Raw genomic sequence first — 17926 nt, 5'->3', positions numbered from 1 at the left:
CTGATGTTGTCACATTTCTCAACCGCCCCCCCTCGTCACACATCGTCACAAATGTCTGACCCCCCTCCCCCCCTAGATGCGTGACGTCATTTATGGACGGCCCCTTAATGCAGACGTGATTCCTTGCAAAAAGGTTTCAGTTTGGTGTTTTAACATTCTAACACAACTAATTTATTGCCAGAACAGGTAAAACCTATTGCTATTTTTTGATACTGGAAAGGGATGTCCCATGATGTTTGAAACTGTACATTGGTTCTGTCTGTGTACTGTACTGCGTGCAGTTTCCTCCCACACTCAAGAGGACATTTTTATCAATGAAGCTCATTCAAACGCGACATTTACATTATTTGTTTTTAATCAGTACCGATTAAACAGGCAGAATGCGGTCATGAATGGCAGGGGCTCTCAATGCATGCAACTCGGGCCAAGCGTCATTACAAAGCATAATTACAAAGTTGTCAACACGCAATGAATAATAAAGTCCCTCTCCACTAAATTTATCTCGGTTTAAAACAAACACAATTTCTACAGCTCGTGAAATCATTCACCATGTGGGCACGGGTGGCGATTCTAGGGTGCAGTAAATATGTGGGCGGTCAATATAGGCCAGTGTGTTTGGCTCGTGTGAGTTAGAGTTATGGTTGGGGTCTGGTTGGCTACTGGAGACAGGTTAGGGGTAATGAAAGGGTCTCGTTGAGTAGTGTCAGTGAAGTTAGGGGTTAGGGTCTGGTTGCCGAGTGTGCTTGAGGTTAGCGGTTAGACTCGGATCTGGTTGGAGAGTTTGGTTCGAGTTAAGGTGAGTAGTGCTTGGGTCTGGTTTGCTCGTGTGGTTGGGGTTAGTGTTGGGGTTAAGACCAGTACTCGTCTCTGATTGGCCAGTCTCGTTACTCTCCCTATAACAGCGCGCTCCGTCCCCCCATGCCATTCGTGGCGCCCCCCCCCTTCCCCCTTCATCGCTCGTCCCCCTTCATCGCTCGTCCCTTTCGCTCTCCCATCGTCGTTCCCGTCTCTTCCTCCTCATCCTCCTCCACAGCAGTATGAGTCTCAGCGCCCCGTCCACAGGAGTCACCACATCGCAACGCCGGTCAGCAGCATCGCCAACGCCGCCGTGCAGAGCCCGAGCATCGCCACTTGCCAGCGGACCCGTCCGATAGAACCGGGGCCTCCACCACAGCAATCACCCTCGTCTCGCTCGTACCAGCGGCCGAACAGCGTGACGGACAGAGGAGGGCCCTGCAGGCCCACGTCCGAGTTCATGAGACGCCCATCGTCCAGGACCTGCGTGGCCAGTCACACCACAAAACGCCTCGAGTGGAAACCTCCCCTGGATTGGCACGGATTTCAACAGGAAGCTAAGGGAATATCGTCTGTCCCGTTATCTCGACTGACCCCCCCCCCCCCCCCATTGAGAAAAGACGCTGCTGCTGCTGCTGCTGCTACAACTTTCAAACAAGACGCAAATATTAGCAAAAAGAAACGCGGCCATTTGCGCACTTGTGAAAGATAAAACGAAACCCATCGTTATTTTCCCGAAGAAGCGATTTGTGGCCGTCTCAGGTCACCATCAAAATACATTTGAGCAAATGTGACCGACTGACAGCAGCTGCGATGTGGCGGATAGACAACCGTGGACCGGTGTCTTCGTGATTAGGACTCGTCAACAGGGCAGCATTGGTCGCCAATGCTCACTGCTGCAAAGTCTGCCTTAGGGAACCAACCGTGGGTGTGTATAGTGCAGTCCAACTCAAAGAGCATTGAGGTGTTTACAGCCAGTGCTGGATATTTCACATTCCTATAGAGTTCCTGGGGGGGGATGCATTATCCCAATAGGGAAAGCACTGTTATTTACTCAATTAGGCACTCTTTCTCTCTGGCCTCCCTCTGTGACATGGCCAAGAGGCAATCGCAGTGTTATCGATGACAGTGTTGAGTTTGTATTGTTGGTTGGAAAGCATTACTTAGTGAACAGAGCCCCGGGCAATAGAGCGTGTGTTCGTGCGTGCGTGTGCGCGTCACAGCACCACGTTGCGCCCACAAAATGATCGGCGACTGCGTTGGTACGGTGGACGTAGAATGACTCCTACGACGCTGACGACGATGACGACGAGGATGATGATGATGGTCATGACGGACGATCAGATGCCGTGCGTGCGTGCGTGCGATGACGTCGCCCCCCGCGCACCTGGAACTGCCCTGGAGCGAGATCCACGCCGCTCAGCAGCACCTCGGGGAAGACGTGGCGGGTGCCGAACGTCCCGGACAGAGAGAAGCGGGAGAAGCGCGTGGCTGCCTCCTCCGTGGGATGGCCGCACGTCTCCTTCTCGGCTCCGGCACACTTGAGCAGCGTGCAGATCTACAGGTCATGCGCCGCGGGGTGAGGCACGGGTTGAAATGGGGTGATGCGGTGCTGACATGTTAACTACCTCGCCTGCTATACAAGGAGGTCGTGGTTTGGATTCCGACCCTAATGTATGTATTTTTGGATTTTTCTCTGGCTCCTCCGGGTTTTCACTCCATATTTAGAAACATGCCTTTCGAGTATTTGGCTGCTATACATTTCCACGTGATAAGCCACTTCGTTGGGCTATCATTTGTCTCCAGGTCACTTCTTAAAAAGAGCTATATAGCTCAATGGGCCTTACCTGGGAAAAAAAAATATTTCAGTTTAGAATTAACGGCACGTGGAGAGAGGTGTGCTCACAAACAGCGCGAAGCCACGGCCTCTGTAGTGCTATGTACGTGGGTATGCTGAACTTCTTTCACACCATACGGAGCCTACCGTGCTATTCGGAGGTGCGGGAGGAAGGACAACAAACTGAACATTAAAAGCAATTCTCAAGAAATTATTTTTCAATAGAGATTACGTAAGTGTACAGCTCCAGTGGTTTCGCAATATCGGCAGGAAGAGCGTTCCAGACGACCCCAGCGCATCTGAAAGCACGCAATGCTGTGACTGTATTTACACACCGCACCAGCTACTCATTTGAGGCTGAGTCGACCTAAGGAAGGCCCAGGACGGATTGGGAAAATAGTCACTGGTGTTGGCCATGAGCGGAAATCGAACTCGGGTTGCCGGGTTCGTGGTGCGGCATGCTAACCGCTACACCCACCGGTCCCCACCAATAACACCAACAGCCGCAATTTGCTACAAAACGACGGTGACGTCACCACAGCCCTCGTACCAGACTAGGTGCTAGGCACCACCGCCACCACAACCACCATCGCCGTCACAGGCGATGCTACCTGCAGGTAGTACTGCCCCTCCACCACGTGCAGGCCGCTGAACGCCCCCAACGCGTGCAGCTCCCCGGCTGCCCGCGGCTCCTCGGCCGCCTCCGTGGCGAACTCCAGGTGGCAGCACAGCTCCCCGTGGCACACGGACGCGTTCCCGGCGCCGGCGGCCAGCAGCACCATGGTGAAGGGGTCGTGAAACACGTCGGCGGTGAAGGAGGGTGGCGACGAGGCGCCCGGCGAGGGGGGCGCCAGTGCGGAGGCGTGGCGGCCCCAGTCGGGCCGCTGGTACCCCGGAGCCCGCGGGCTCACGTCGAGGTCGGCGAGCAGCAGGTGCCCGCTGCCGGTGACGGCGTCGTAGTGGTAGGCGCGGGCGCCGTCCGGGCTGTAGATGCCGCTGCCTGCGGTGGGATGCGTGCCGTGAAAGGCGAGATTTTGTTGTTGTTATGTTGCGCGCACAAGCCTTTGCGACAGTGTTCTTAGCTAATGTTCAGAGGTGGAGGGAGGGAGGGTGGGGGGGGCTCACTTTCGCCAAGAAGACATCATCAAGTGTGAGGGCCCCCACACATTTGAAACCATTGGGGGTTTGACAGCAGCATAATATGGGGGCGGTTTCATATTTGTGTATTGTCGCGGGCCGCATTAAAGGCGGCCTGCAGGCCTTGCAATGAAGAACACTGCTTTACAACTGCGGTTGTAAGTGTTGATCCACGAGCACCGTCCATCTGTGGTGCCACGACCGCGGAGCCACTCCGCAAGCGCCGCGACTCCCCCCCTACCCTCGCCCTGAACGCACACACACACGTAGTGTCCCGGCGGGGGATCGCCTGGCAGCACGATTAATCATCCGAAGGGCCCCTAGGTGGCAAGTACCGCGGTTTCCCGGTGCCAGGAGATTGGCTGACCCCCCCCAGGACACATTGCGGCCCACCCTAAATTGGCTTAAAATTATATGGGCGCACGAGCCATCGGCAATGAGTCACTCACAGCACCGTGGAGGGGCCAGGGTGAAATATTAAGCGAACACCGCAGACGTTGAGGTCAGAGGGAAATCCCAGTGCACACTCGTGGGTGTGTATTCGCCAGCCGGGCGGCCTCGCGGCGTGCGCATTTGCGCCGCTGTTTAAGGCTAGTCTTTGTGTGGAGCGGCTGCGTGGGCGGATGCGCGGCGAGAGTGAGGGCAGAGCCACAGCACGAGCGCTCGTTAAAATAATCGCCTGCAGGTGCGCGCGTGTCCGCGTCGCTGCTGTAGTGTTAACTGTCGTACGCGTGTTAGAATATAAATGTCAGCAGGGACGCGCGCGTTCTCGCCGCCGCTGTAGCATTACCGTATTTTCCCGCATATAACCCGCGGGGTATACCACTTTTTACAAACAAAACAAGACCCTGCGGGGTATATGGAGGTGCGGGCTATCCCAAAAATATTTTCACGTGTGGCGTGTCTAAATCGTTTAATTTTTTCATGGTAGGACTATCTACTATGCAACACTTACCTTTGACTAAAGCACTGCTGAATAAACCACTCACACTAAATTGCACATGTTATCACGTTTTAAATTATTATAATTGTTTGTACAATTAAACGGCAATGTTTGAAGTGGGCGCACTTTGTTTACCGGCGACGGGAGAGCTGGGGGGAGAGAGAGGTGGGGGGGTTGGGGGCGAGGCAACGGCGTTACCGTAGTGCCGCTATTGTTTGCGCAGTGCGCAATCTACCAGTGCTAAAACTGCACTTATTATCGACCATTTATGTGTTACTTGTTTATTGGATATTTACTTTTGTTACTTATTTACTGTTTTAAGTTCACTCGTTTCCGGTTAGTTTGTTTTCTTTGTGTACGTTATGACTTTAGTGTTAACAATTGATAGTGGAATGTATTACAAATGTAAACTTCGTATTAATATGATGGAATTAAGCTGCGGTAACGACGTTAAATATATGAATGCATGCGGGTATATGGAGGTGCGGGCTATCTGAAATTTGTTTTACACAAAACGCTATTTTTCCGGGGTATATGCGTATGCGGGCTATATGCGGGAAAATACGGTAGTCATAGTGCGTGCGTGGGTTATGATATAAATCGCCCGCAGAAGCGTGCATGTTCGTGCTGCCGCTTTAGCGTTGGTCGTGGTGCGGGCGCATATTAAAATATAAGCGTTAGCAGGGGTGCACGCGTTCACGCAGCCGCCTTCGCATTAGTGGTGGTGTACGTGAGCGTGTGCGGAGTAACCCCGTGCGGCGGTGAGCCAGCACTTTAGCTATGTTTCTCCGAGAGGGCGCTTGCGCGGGAGGACCGATCACACAATCGGCGGGGGCCCGGCGGGAGCTGAGAGATGCGGTGGAGGAGGGAGTGAAGGGGGCGAATGTAGCACTCCACCTCCCCAGCGAGGGCGGTGGGGCAGGCGTCGGCCCCCACACATCCGTTGGTCTGCCCGTCCCGTCTTGTCCGCCCGGAAAGAACTGTCTAGTGACACGGAAACTGAAAGCTAGCGCCGGGAGCAAAATTAATTTGCTCTGGTTTGTTTTTGGCACATTTTTCTATTTCGAAGTTTATCAACTTTTCATCTCTGGGTTTCGGGCAACCCTTCGTTGATTCACTCGTCCCGTTTTGATTTGAGTAAGTCTCTTATAACGGCACAACTTCACCTCACAGTGTTGTTCGGTATTGGATCGTCTTTACGAGAAGTATCATGCATGCACCCTCTGTTACAGAGACGGACGGACACCTCGAATGCAGTAACGCTCTCCACAGACGGACGTACAGACATAGTGCAGTCCACGCTTAACCATCTCGGTTGAAAAAACGTCAAGGCCCCGGCTAGGCCCCCCACCCCTCTCACCGGTCATGCGGTTGGTGGTGTTGTGCGTGTTGGCGGCGAGCATGTTGACGGCCATGCCCATGGCCCACGCCGAGTGGAACTGCACGGCGCTCAGGTGCGGCAGCACGTTCATCCACGCTGTGGGGAAGAGCACCGTGTCGACGGCGCCCTCCTCCACCAGCTGCACGGCCGGCGCGCGGAACAGGATGTCGAAGCATGTGAAGACCCCGAGCCGCCCAAAGTCTGTTTCCACGATGACCTGCGCGCGTAACCCACGCGACGACCATGGCCGTCCGTAGCCGGGGAGGGGGGGGCGGCCGGAGAGGTTGCGGGGAAAATCACACTATGTGGACTTCCCCCCCCCCCCCCCCAACTAAACCAGAAGTATATTCTTGGTTCTTTCGGTAAAGTCACGTAGAAGGGAAATAATAAAATAATAATTTAAAAACTATAAACTTTTCACGACGTTTCGATTGCAACACAACCAATCATCATCAGGTGTGAAAACCACAGCTTTACCGAAAGAACCAAGAATATGAATTCCTGGAGTCACGAAAGCTTTAAATCGAAATTTAAACCAGAAGTATTACATCTCACACCGTGATGTGAAAGCATACCACCCCCCCTCCTCCCCCCCCCCCCCCCAAAGCGCGGGGCCCGGGGCAGTCGCCCCGGTTTGCCGTACCCTCGGGACGGCAATGCATGCAATGATGAGTTGCGTTCAAGTCCCCCCCCTCCACCGTCCCCCACCACCCACTCAGCCAGTCCGTCAGGTCGCTTGGACAGCTGCGACCCGTTGTGTTGTTCTGTGACGCGTATGGCCCCTGACATAGCAGCAGGTTGCGGCGTCATTGGGACATCTGATGGGTCCATGATAAGGGAAGGCCCCGGCAAGGTCTCCACCAGGCCGGTGAGGGATGTCTGCCTGACCTGACATTGGTGGTGAACTTTCACTCTTTGTATGATGTAAGTGGTTGAGATTTAGAGCTTTGTTCGATGTCAATGGTTGAGCTTTAGGGCTCAACCAATATTGGCGAACATCACTAATATATCAGGAACCCCATCCCCCACCCGTCTAACAAGAGTGGACTCGAAACTTTCCTGGGTAATGGATATTATTAGTTTGCACAGACCACAATCATTAATATTCATACGCACGACTTGGTACACGCCTCTCCAGCAAATGAGTCGACTCGAGAGACGGATTGACGCGTCGTCTCCACGGGCCTACCTGTGTGGGCTCGGCAGGTTGGTCAAACTGATCTTCGCCCATGAAGAGTCGATACTGTGGGAACAAAGGCAAATATTCTCTGCGTAGCCTAACATAGACTGGTGGGGCGAGTGCTATTATCGAGTACATATTAAGTGTGCACGTAGCACGAGGCACTGCGGTGTGGCCAGCACCCGACCCGGCCGCTTTTGTCTCTCCTTGATGTTTTACGCACAGCCTCGGTTACTCGGTTAAGACTACATCGAAGTAGGGGCGATGTAGAACTGGGTTAAAATATCGCTCGCCAACGACGTTAAACCGTGACTGGAAATCGGAACTTGGGTCTCGTAGCGCAGTGCGCGAAACACCTTGCCGCCGTTCCACTGTAGGAACATGCACGCACATTGGTTAGGTGCTCTGCAAACGACAGTGTAGCACCGGGGTTTATTTACCAGGTGAGGCCCACTGAGCTACGTAGCTCTTTTTCAGAAGCGACCTGGCCACAAATGATAGCTCAACGAAGTGGCTTATCACGTTGAAATATATAGCAGCCAAATACTCTAAATATATGTTTTTCAATGTTGAGGGGAAAACCGGAGGACCAGGAGGAAAATCCATGCGACCACGGGGAGAGAGAACATGCAAACTCCAAATATACAGGCGTCAGGGTTGGGATCTAACCCACGACCTCCTGTATACCAGGCGAGGTAGTTAACATCTCGCCACCGTGGCACCAAGTCCAGGTTTTCCAGTCTTTGGTGATATTTTGTCCGAATCGTTCGATATGTTGTATCGAGGCCCGAATTGCGTGGATTAACACGACGGTGAGTTGTTATTGGTTATCCTTGCTGTGATTCTAATTCTGTGATTTTTTTTGTACTAGTCCGAGACTTGGGAAACGCGTCTCGAAGCTTCCGCACCTTGTGATAGCGTCCCACCAGGCGGCCGAGCCGGTCCAGCACCACGTCCGTGTTGAACTGGTAGCGCGAGTCCGGTGGGCAGCGCGGGTCGCTCCCCCTGTCGCACTCCTTCCCGTCGCCCAGGTTCGCCACCAGGTACACACTCAGGTTGCGCGCCAGGCAGCTGAGCCTCGACAGCACCGAGCCCGGTTCCGGATCGTTTGCGCTTGCCCGGTGGAGGGGGGGAGGAGGAGGAGGAGGAGAGGCAATGCTGTGAATCGATGTGGCTCAACAACTGTCACCAGTCACGGACTGGGACTAAATATCGGCCCAGCTATTTGTAAACACACCGGCCCAGATTCGGGCATGGGCATTATTTTTTTCAATGGGTTGTGCGACAAACTGCATACGAGTAGCCCGATGTGCGATGTGACGAATTCGCGTGATTTTGCTGTGCGATCTCATTGGCCCATTTGAGTCGGTCCAAAAAACAAATGGGCCGGTGAGAAAGAATCTTTCAAGTTGCTGAATATGGGGACTTAATGCCAACTGAGGGTGTAAATAAGCAATGAAGCATACACATTCGATGTAATTAAATATTTTAATAACAACAATATATGTATATATGTATTTTTGGGGTTAAAAAATATGTATATATATTCTATTTTACTCTGATCACAATTTTCCCACACAGACCGGCCCATCGGAGTGCCCTATGGCCAGTCTGGGCCAGGCTGTCGCTGTGAAGGAACGACGTCGGTGGGACAGCAGAAGTTGTGTATGGTGCTGGAGAGAAATGTGTGTTACGAGTTGGCAGTTGACGGTTATTTTAATGGCAAGACGGCAGCTGCTGGTGGTGGGGGGGTTCCCGTTGTGAGATTAACTTTTTCATTCTTGCGTAGGATGAAAATATGTGCGGGAGCTAAATGCCAATGTCGATACCTGCAGTGGTTTCACTACACGGTCCATAGTTTTGGTTGCATGGCCACAATCACATGACCGTAGCTTTCATACCGTAGCTTTCCTTTAATTTTCAATTTATGTAGGAAGTGTGCCCATCGGCCTGTGTGTCTTCTGATGCAGTTGATGGTTACACTGGTGTCTTTGAAGAGGTCACCTCGGAGTGGACGACGGTAGAATGACTTCACGTGGGAAGATAAACTCACCTGCGAGGTTCACAACTGGGAAGATGATGTGATCTTGCAGACGGATCTTTACCTGGGAGGCTGTTCACAGGGCACCCAGCCAAGCTGAGTGCTCGGATCGAGAATGTCCTCCATATAGAACTGCGCCTCTTCCCGTGAGAGCGTCCATCCGTACAGACCGTCCTCCGGACTCACCACGATGTCCGCTCCCTGGGTTGGTGCCACGTGAGCGCGCGGGTGAGACCTCGTCTCTCGTGAAAGAGAGCTAGGGACGTCGTCTCGTCATCTCGTGCAAGAGAGGCAGAGCAAACACTCAAAAACACGCACAGCAACATCACGACCCAAGCGTTGGAATCTCCCTCGATGAATTAAGAGGCTACATTTTTATTATAGGGGGCCAGATGGCTTGAAAGTTACAGAGCACTGAGCTGGCAGACTGCTGAGTCCTGGGTTCGAATCCAGGTGTCAGCTGCCTCTGAATTGACCGCGTTTTCAAGTGTAGTATTTCACAAACAAAACAAAACATATATATATAGTTCTGTAACTTCCATTCAGCTAAATTCCAAACACACACTCGCGGGCCCTGCTGAAGTTCCTGCGACCACTCCTTCGCTGCGCCGGTGTTGGCTTCAGTTCTTGTCTCGAGGTGGTGCAGCAGCATCGCCGTGTGAATTCAAGCACGTTACATTTAAAACATTGTGTGCTTAAGTCATGCGTGCAATTCCCAGCACGCGACAGTTTTGGACAGCGCTGACGACGGGCAAACGTCGAAGCAAGACAGCGGAAAGATCCAGTGCCCGATTAAGCTAGTGCGAGGCCTGTAGCATATGTTGTAAAGGGGCCCTAAATAAAAAAAACACATACATATTTAAAAGACATTTTTAACTTGCATAGTAAAGTAATTGTATTTTTTTCATTTGCTATACAGCCATATAATACAACAAATCACTAACCTTAAACACCCAATCGTTCATAAAAGTTGAAGGCGGTATAGCACTATGGTAATAAAGCAAGTGCAGAATCACTGAAGCGGAATTTATAGCTTGAAAGCATTTAGCGCGAGGCCCTTGAAAGTGCAGGGCCTGTCGCATATGTAGCTGCTTTTGCTACTAGGATAATCTGGCACTGGAGAGATCGATGTCAGTGACCGACGGTGCTGTGAGGGATATCTACTGACTCTACAGTAGTAACTAAGACTCTATAGTAATATCTACTGAACATAGTAGTAACTACTAACTCTATAGTAGTATCTGCTGACTCTATAGTAGTATCTACCAACTCTTTGTATCTATTGACTGTAGTAGTATTTACTGACCGTAGTAGTATCTACTAACTCTACAGTAATATCTACCGACTCCATAGCAGTATATGCAAACTATACAGTAGTATATACCTACTCTACAGTCGTATCTACCTACTCTATAGTCGTAAATACCGACTCTATAATAGTATATATTGACTCTACTCAATTAACAGAGTGCCGTGGTGAGGCCTAGTCCCGTGCAGAGCCCCCGGTCTCGCCTAGATTGCCCAGCCGGCCAAGGTGGCGCCTTGGCCGGCTGGGGTTGGGCTGCTACCCCCCTCCAACCATCCCCCCACCCGCTCTTCAATAGTAGTATCTATGGACTATAGTAGTATCTACCGACTCTATGGTAGTAACTGCACACATTGGGGTGGGGGGAGAAGAAGACATAACAGTGTGAAGAATTTACGTCAGCGTTGTGTATATTTTTTTGGCATTTTTTACGTGAATGAGGATTTTTCCTCGCCCCCACCAATTGTGTGTGTGTGTTGCAAGGCCAACCACGGGTCAGCGTTCTCGCGCATGCGCAGGTGCTTACTTTGGCGCGAACTCAGCGTAGTAATATATTAATAAATAGTAATAAATTGTTAATTTAACTACTTTACATTTGACAGATGGGAAAAAGAAATCGAAATTTGTCGGTCGGGGGCTTATTGCGTCGTACGTGTTTAGTTTGTTGAAATATAAAGCCAGCAATTTGTGAGTTAAAAGCGTCACAAGGGTGTGTACACAGACAGAGACACAGACAGACAAAAAAATACTTATAAAAGTAAGATAGTACGATTATTGTGTGTTATCTCCTATTGAGGTAGCCAAGGCGTGTTGTTATTGGCCGAACTCACCATACTGGCCGCCTTGTGGATGAGAGGCTCCATGATGTCCAGGTTGCTGTGCATGAGCGTCAGGGCTTCTGCCCGCGTGGGCAGGGTCCCCTGTGCGCGGGTGGGCGGCAGGAGCACGGCATGCTCCAACACCGCCGCCGTGAAGCGGCGTCCAGTGGAGCCCTGAGTAGCTCCCTGGGTGCCCCCCAATAGCGTGGCCAGGGTGAGGAGGGCACCGAACCAGCACCACCAATAATACCCCCGGACTTCCATCAGCAACAGCGTCTGGACGTAACTGCACCTGCACACGTGCTGTTGGGTTTATAGGCGGTGGCAGGGGAGGAGGAAGGGAGTAGCTGAGTCAGCGAGCAAGAGTATGTATGTATCCATAAGAGGCGGTTTTTTTTTTGGGTTCGATCGTGTGAATATACATTTTTCGTTAAATCCGCCACCACCCTGCACAGCCAATTAGTACGGTTTATCACATAAACAAAAAAATGCAATTAGTTGCTAGTGCAGCACACCGGTGTGTTGGAGAGTAAACCCACGACATTTACAATTCAAGTACAACGTTTCGCCAGTAATTACAACCAGCCTCATCAGGCGACAGGCAGAATTGTGTACGGATGTTATATATATGTTGAACTTTTTTAGCACTCTACGTAGCCAACCATGCTAATGGACCGTTCATAAATGACGTCACGCGATTTTGGCCGATTTTTGACCCCCCCCCCCCATCGTCACACGGCGTCACAAAAAGTCAGACCCCCCCCCCTCAAATATGACGTCACAAAGCTCTGCCTCCCCCCAAATAAAACATGCTTCAAATCGCTTAAACTATTGTCATTGTAGTGCGTATTTAATGTGCCACTGCACTCTGATGTTGTAGGAGAAAACATGTATTTAAAAAGTCTATTTAATTAAGTAGAACGTGTTGTCTATATGTATTTAAAGTTGCGTATTTTGATGTGACATTTCTCAAATCCCCCCCCCCCCCCCGTAACACATCGTCACAAATGTCTGAACCCCCCCCAGGTGCGTGACGTCATTTATGGACGGCCCCTAACTGGAGGTGCGGGGGAAAGACAACAAACTGAACTTTAGCCCCCAATAGAAATGGCTGACCTAATTGTAGCAGAGAAACCTACGTTAATTTTTCATCGTAGCTATCAGCCGTAATCAATCCATTGCTGAAGAAATTATTTAAGTCCAAAGATCAAATGTGTTGTTGATCGAATCAAAGCGTCACTGCTCTGCACAAAATACAGTTACATTCGGGTAAAGTTTATGTTTTTTAAATATTATTTTATGTTTACATGTACTGTACAGTGTTGTCCGTTTTTTGGCTGCCACTCCGTAAAATGAAGACGTCCGCCAACGAGACGGAGCGATGACATCAGCTTCGCTTGCAGGTGCTAGGTTGATTATCACATGACGGAATGATATGGGATGGCGTCGGTGTGGTCTTCATCGAGCCGGGAATTGACCATGGCTGACGATGCTATTGCGTTGGAGTTGTAAGCCAAATTACAAATTCCTTTCTCAATAAATTCCATAACAAGCGCATTGCCTCATTTGGAAGACCATGCAGAGTAATCCAGAGAAAACCCAATAGGTAATGAGAGGGAATAACACTTAAAACACCGCACGGACGGCTTGAGGATTCACGACTCCACTTCTTGTACTGCCATAACCTCATAGCCAGCCCAACGATGTTCGGCAATCTCACAATCTTTACATGATCCACCAACCCTTGTCTCCAGAGAGTAGGATCGCATTTGAGCGCCACCGCGCCACCGCACCTATGAAACTAGAAACTACTTTTTTTTATTTTACCAGGTAAATGTGGAGGGGAAAACCGCAGGACCTGGAGAAACATCCACACGACCATGGGGAGAACCTGCAAACTGCACATATAAAACAGGCGTCAGGGTCTCTGGATCGAGCCCATGACCTCCTGCATACCAGACCCAAAAGTTAACTTCCCGCCCAATGTTGCGCCCTCATTATATCAGCACGTAAAATGCTTTAAGCAAGTCAGTAAAGTCGAGTTGACGCACGGATGGTGTACAACTCCAACATGCATTTCAGAAAAACAAAAGCGATTAGTGAAATGCACATTTGCACCTGGTTTTTAGTTTTGTTTTGCACTGGTTTGGGTTTCTGAGGTATTTGAGCAACGCTTTCATCAGTTTGGCCGGTTTAATTTTTTTTCATAATCAGTCCCTAAGTGGCAACGCGGCTTGACAACGGAGTTTCATTCATATCGGGTCATCTTCCCAAGCCTCCCCCCCCCCCCCCCCCCGTGTTACAGACAGATGGACCGAGAAAATGCGTATGCAGCGCCGTCATATCCCGAGCCACCTGCTGGGATGGCTCCCAATCCATCTCCCTGCGTATCCCCAAACTTGGGACTACCCCTCTAGCCCCGAGCTAGCTGCTCGACCTCCTGCTTTTTTTTAATCCGGGTCTTCTGGTGCTCCCTTTTCCTTCCACGTGTATAAACACTCATTAATCGTCTCAAAACACCGAAATATCGAGAATATGTACGTACGTTGTACATCTTTCGCAACACCGTACGGAGTCGACCGTGCTAATCGGAGATGCAGTATAGAGAACTTTAGTGCAACTGTTGCCGCCCGCTCACCGCCTGGCAGCCTTCCTCTTTGTCTACGGTTCCTACTCAGCAATTGTGAGATGCAATTTGAATGAATGATCTTGTTTCTGTTTTATTACACCGCCAGTGCAATATATATATACACTAGCTTGTTTGCCCGTCCTAGGACGGAAGCTGTAATATTTACGAAAAAAATTACCAGAGTATAATTAAACCTTGACTTTAAACTTTCATGACTGCAGGAATTCATATTCTTGGGTCTTTCGGTAAAGTCACGTAGATAGATTCAAAGAAAATAGCAAAACATATAAAAAAAAACTACGACGTTTCGATCGCAACACAAGCGGTCGTCTTCAGGAAAAGGGGGGTTAGCTTCCAAGGCAGACTGTTTCTAAGGGGTTGAAATGGGCGAATTTGCGAAAAAAAGTTTATCTTTCCACTCGACCTTCTTCTGCGTGAGTGTAAAAATCCACCCACTCATGATTATGAATGAGGGGGGGGGGGCTCATGTGGAGGACCCCACCTGTTCATGATTATTAATGAGGGGGGCTGGTCGACGTGGAGTGACGTCACGCGCGTTACACACAGACATTCTTAGCTCGTATTAGTAATAATTGTATGTATGCCCCCCCCCACACTTATAGTTTTGCAATATCCAGAGCATAATGGACATACACTTGCAGATCATACAGTGAGGGAAACAAGTATTTGATCCCCTGCTGATTGTGTACGTTTGCCCGCTGACAAAGAAATGATCAGTCTATAATTTTAATGGTAGGTTTATTTGAACAGTGAGAGACAGAATAACAACACGTCACTCCACATCGAACAGCCCCCCTCATTAATAATCATGAACATGTGACGTCCTCGAAATGGACATCCCCCCGCCATTAATAATAATTAGCGGGTGACGTCATTCCACATGGGGGGGCGAGGCGCCTCCTCCCCCCTCCTCGGCGTCAATTTACAACCCTCACTACAAAGGCAGAACCCTCACGTCACGCGATCTCCGCTCTTGAGACATCAAAGTAAAAAGGACGTCATGATGAACAAGGGATTATAACCTTTAAATGAAATAAGTCTGTGTCGCCGCTGCCTTACAAATTGCATACGAATGGATGCAATGAATATCACGTTGCGGTCTGCTTTTCGCTTGCAAGTTTCAGATTTACTGCAATACACCCGTCCTTGGACGAGCAAAAGGCGAGTTAATAAGGTTTGTCATGTGTGGGGCCCAACGCCCCCACCCCACAGCCCTCGCAGGTGGGGCACGACGTCCGCCCGTTCCGCTCCCTCCTCCACTGCGTCGGTTGGCTACGTACGGTGCGAGAGAAGTTCAACATACATACTTACAATATTGTGGTTTTCTGGCCTGCACTGTTATTCTGTTATGAAGGGCTTTACAGGTTTGGTCACGGGTCTGTTCGAGGCGATACGGGGTGGAGATTTGCTGTCTTTGTTGCTTGTCGATGTCGCTTGCGTTGGCTAGTTTTTTTGACGATGTCCGATGAACGATGTACAACAGCTAGTCCGCTCTTTCTCAGTGTGTGAGAAAGAGCACGCGTTGACGGGTGTGGAGTTTCACCCGCGTTTTCCCTCTTTGTGTTGACAAAGTCTGATTGTTGATTAACCTCGCAAGCCACATCTTTTATAGTCTGGGAGAAAAAAAAAACCCAAAGCCCCTGTTACTTGATAACTTTGCGACAAACACACGTTACGCAAGTCAGATGTTACTGTTGTTGCTTTTACGTGGACTTTAACGCGGAATAGAATTGATTTGCATGTATTACATTCCACGTAAAAAAATCCATTCCATACCATGTTATTCCATTCCACGTATGAGTTTATTGTTTGCAAAGTAGGAGGCTCACATTCCGACACACTCCGCTACGAGATTGTCTTTACATTGAGGTCAATTTGAGGTCAAGGCTTATACAATATTTACCGGTCCAGCCCCGGTTCATTCACGATTCTCTGCGATACGTTTCGTTGAATCGTCACTATTCGATGTCGTTAATCGATGTAATACTCTATTATTTATTTTTGGCATCTGGGTGAATGTAGCTCTTCTACTAATGGCTGCAGGAGTTACATCAACAAATTAAAATGAAACAACTTTTTTTTATTTTACCTGTTCAGGCCCACTGACCTCTTTTTTCAGGAACGACCTGGTCACAAATGATAGCTCAACGAAGTGGCTTATCATGTGGACATTGAGAGCAGCCAAATACTCTAAACGCATTATTTTAAATGTGGATACAATCTCCAAATACCTCCTTAAATAGTTTCATTTGGGTTAGTTTGCGTAAATGTGTCGTTAAACCCACCACCACCCGACACAGCAAATTCACTACTATAATGAGCCAAGAATGTCTGTGTCCCACGCGTGACGTCACTCCACGTCGACCAGCCCCCCTCATTAATAATCATGAGTGGGTATCGTCACTCCGCATGGAGAACCCCCCCTCATTAATAATCATGAGCAGGGGACGTCACTCCACATCGAACAGCCCCCCTCAATAATAATCATGAACAGGTGACGTCCTCGAAATGGACATCCCCCCGCCATTAATAATAATTAGCGGGTGACGTCATTCCACATGGGGGGGCGAGGCGCCTCCTCCCCTCTCCTCGGCGTCAACCCACAACCCTCACTACAAAGGCAGAACCCTCACGTCACGTGATCTCCGCTATTGAGATATAGAAGTAAAAAGGACGTCATGATGAACAAGGGATTATAACCTTTAAATGAAATAAGTCTGTGTCGCCGCTGCCTTACAAATTGCACACGAATGAATGCAATGAATATCACGTCGTGGTCTGCTTTTCGCTTGCAAGTTTCAGATTTACTGCAATACACTCGTCCTTGGACGGGCAAAAAGCTAGTTAGTAAGGTTTGTCATGTGTGGGGCCCGACGTCCACCACACAGCCCTTGCTAGGCAGGTGGGGCGCGACGTCCGCCCATTCCGCGCCCTCCTCCACTGCGTCGGTTGGCTCCCTCTGGGCCCCCGCCGACCGAGTGATGGGCCCCCCCGTCGACCGAGTGATGGGGCCCCCCACGCTAGTGCCCTCTCTGAGGGACATACTCGTGCTGCTGGCTCGTGGCCACACGGAGTTAGACCACACACCTGTGCACACCGCAGCTACCGCTAACACAGGGGGGCTCGAACGCGCTCGAAGACGTCACTTGGTCGCGAAAGCCCTACGTGTTAAAAACACGACCTCCTGCATACCAGGCGAGGTACACAGTTGTTAACATCTTGCCCCCGTGGCGCCAATGAATACGCCTGGAGCATATATCGCAAGCGTGAAAATAACTTGCGATCGACGGATCGTCGTCCCAAGTTTATTAAAGGTGGAAAATCAACGCAATGCGTCAATAGGCGACGTTTAGAGCAACGGCCCATCCTTCATGTGCTAGGAGTTATTGTTTGTGCTTGCGCACCGCTCTTGACGCATTGTCGCCTAATAATGCGTTTTAAATTGAAAACGGACCGTACCGAGTGAGATGTAAGCCTCTGGTCTGGCATGAAACAAAAAAATTCGCCATTTTTTATATTCACGTGCGGTACCCAGCCTCGTGTGGCCCAGTCTTATATGCAAATTTACGATGCTGTGATTGGTTCTCTGGGTGGAGCAGGTGGGGCCCGTCGAGGCGATTACGTGCGTGCGCGCGCTCCAGCTTTCTCCACATTTCATTGGTCGCTGAGTTTGGTGCGCGAGCGTTAGTGATTGGCCGTCGTCGTCGGTGTGGGCTTCGGCGCGGCAGGGAGTTGATTGGCCGCCGAGTAAAGTGGGCGCGCCTCCTTCGAGAGAGGTTCTCGAGATGTGATTGGCGGACTGGCGGCTCGGTGGGTGAGACGCGGTGTGATTGGCGGA

General features: G+C 50.3%; 1 protein-coding gene across 1 annotated transcript; it reads right to left on the bottom strand.

Annotated features, from left to right (window-relative positions):
* Positions 1–1065: 1065 nt before the first annotated feature.
* Positions 1066–11702, bottom strand: VNN1 (vanin 1). Its single transcript, XM_078856255.1, has 8 exons — positions 11451–11702; positions 9379–9515; positions 8182–8386; positions 7283–7336; positions 6073–6310; positions 3244–3632; positions 2183–2353; positions 1066–1278 (listed from the first exon to the last, which is right to left on the bottom strand). Exons 1-8 carry the CDS (start codon positions 11700–11702, stop codon positions 1066–1068), a joined length of 1659 nt encoding a protein of 552 aa, XP_078712381.1.
* Positions 11703–17926: the final 6224 nt, after the last annotated feature.

This window comes from Lampetra fluviatilis, chromosome 5, assembly GCF_964198595.1.
Source record: "Lampetra fluviatilis chromosome 5, kcLamFluv1.1, whole genome shotgun sequence".
Lineage (NCBI taxonomy): Eukaryota > Metazoa > Chordata > Hyperoartia > Petromyzontiformes > Petromyzontidae > Lampetra > Lampetra fluviatilis.
Note: the sequence above shows the minus strand (reverse complement) of the source record. Positions and strands in the feature narration are given on the sequence as shown.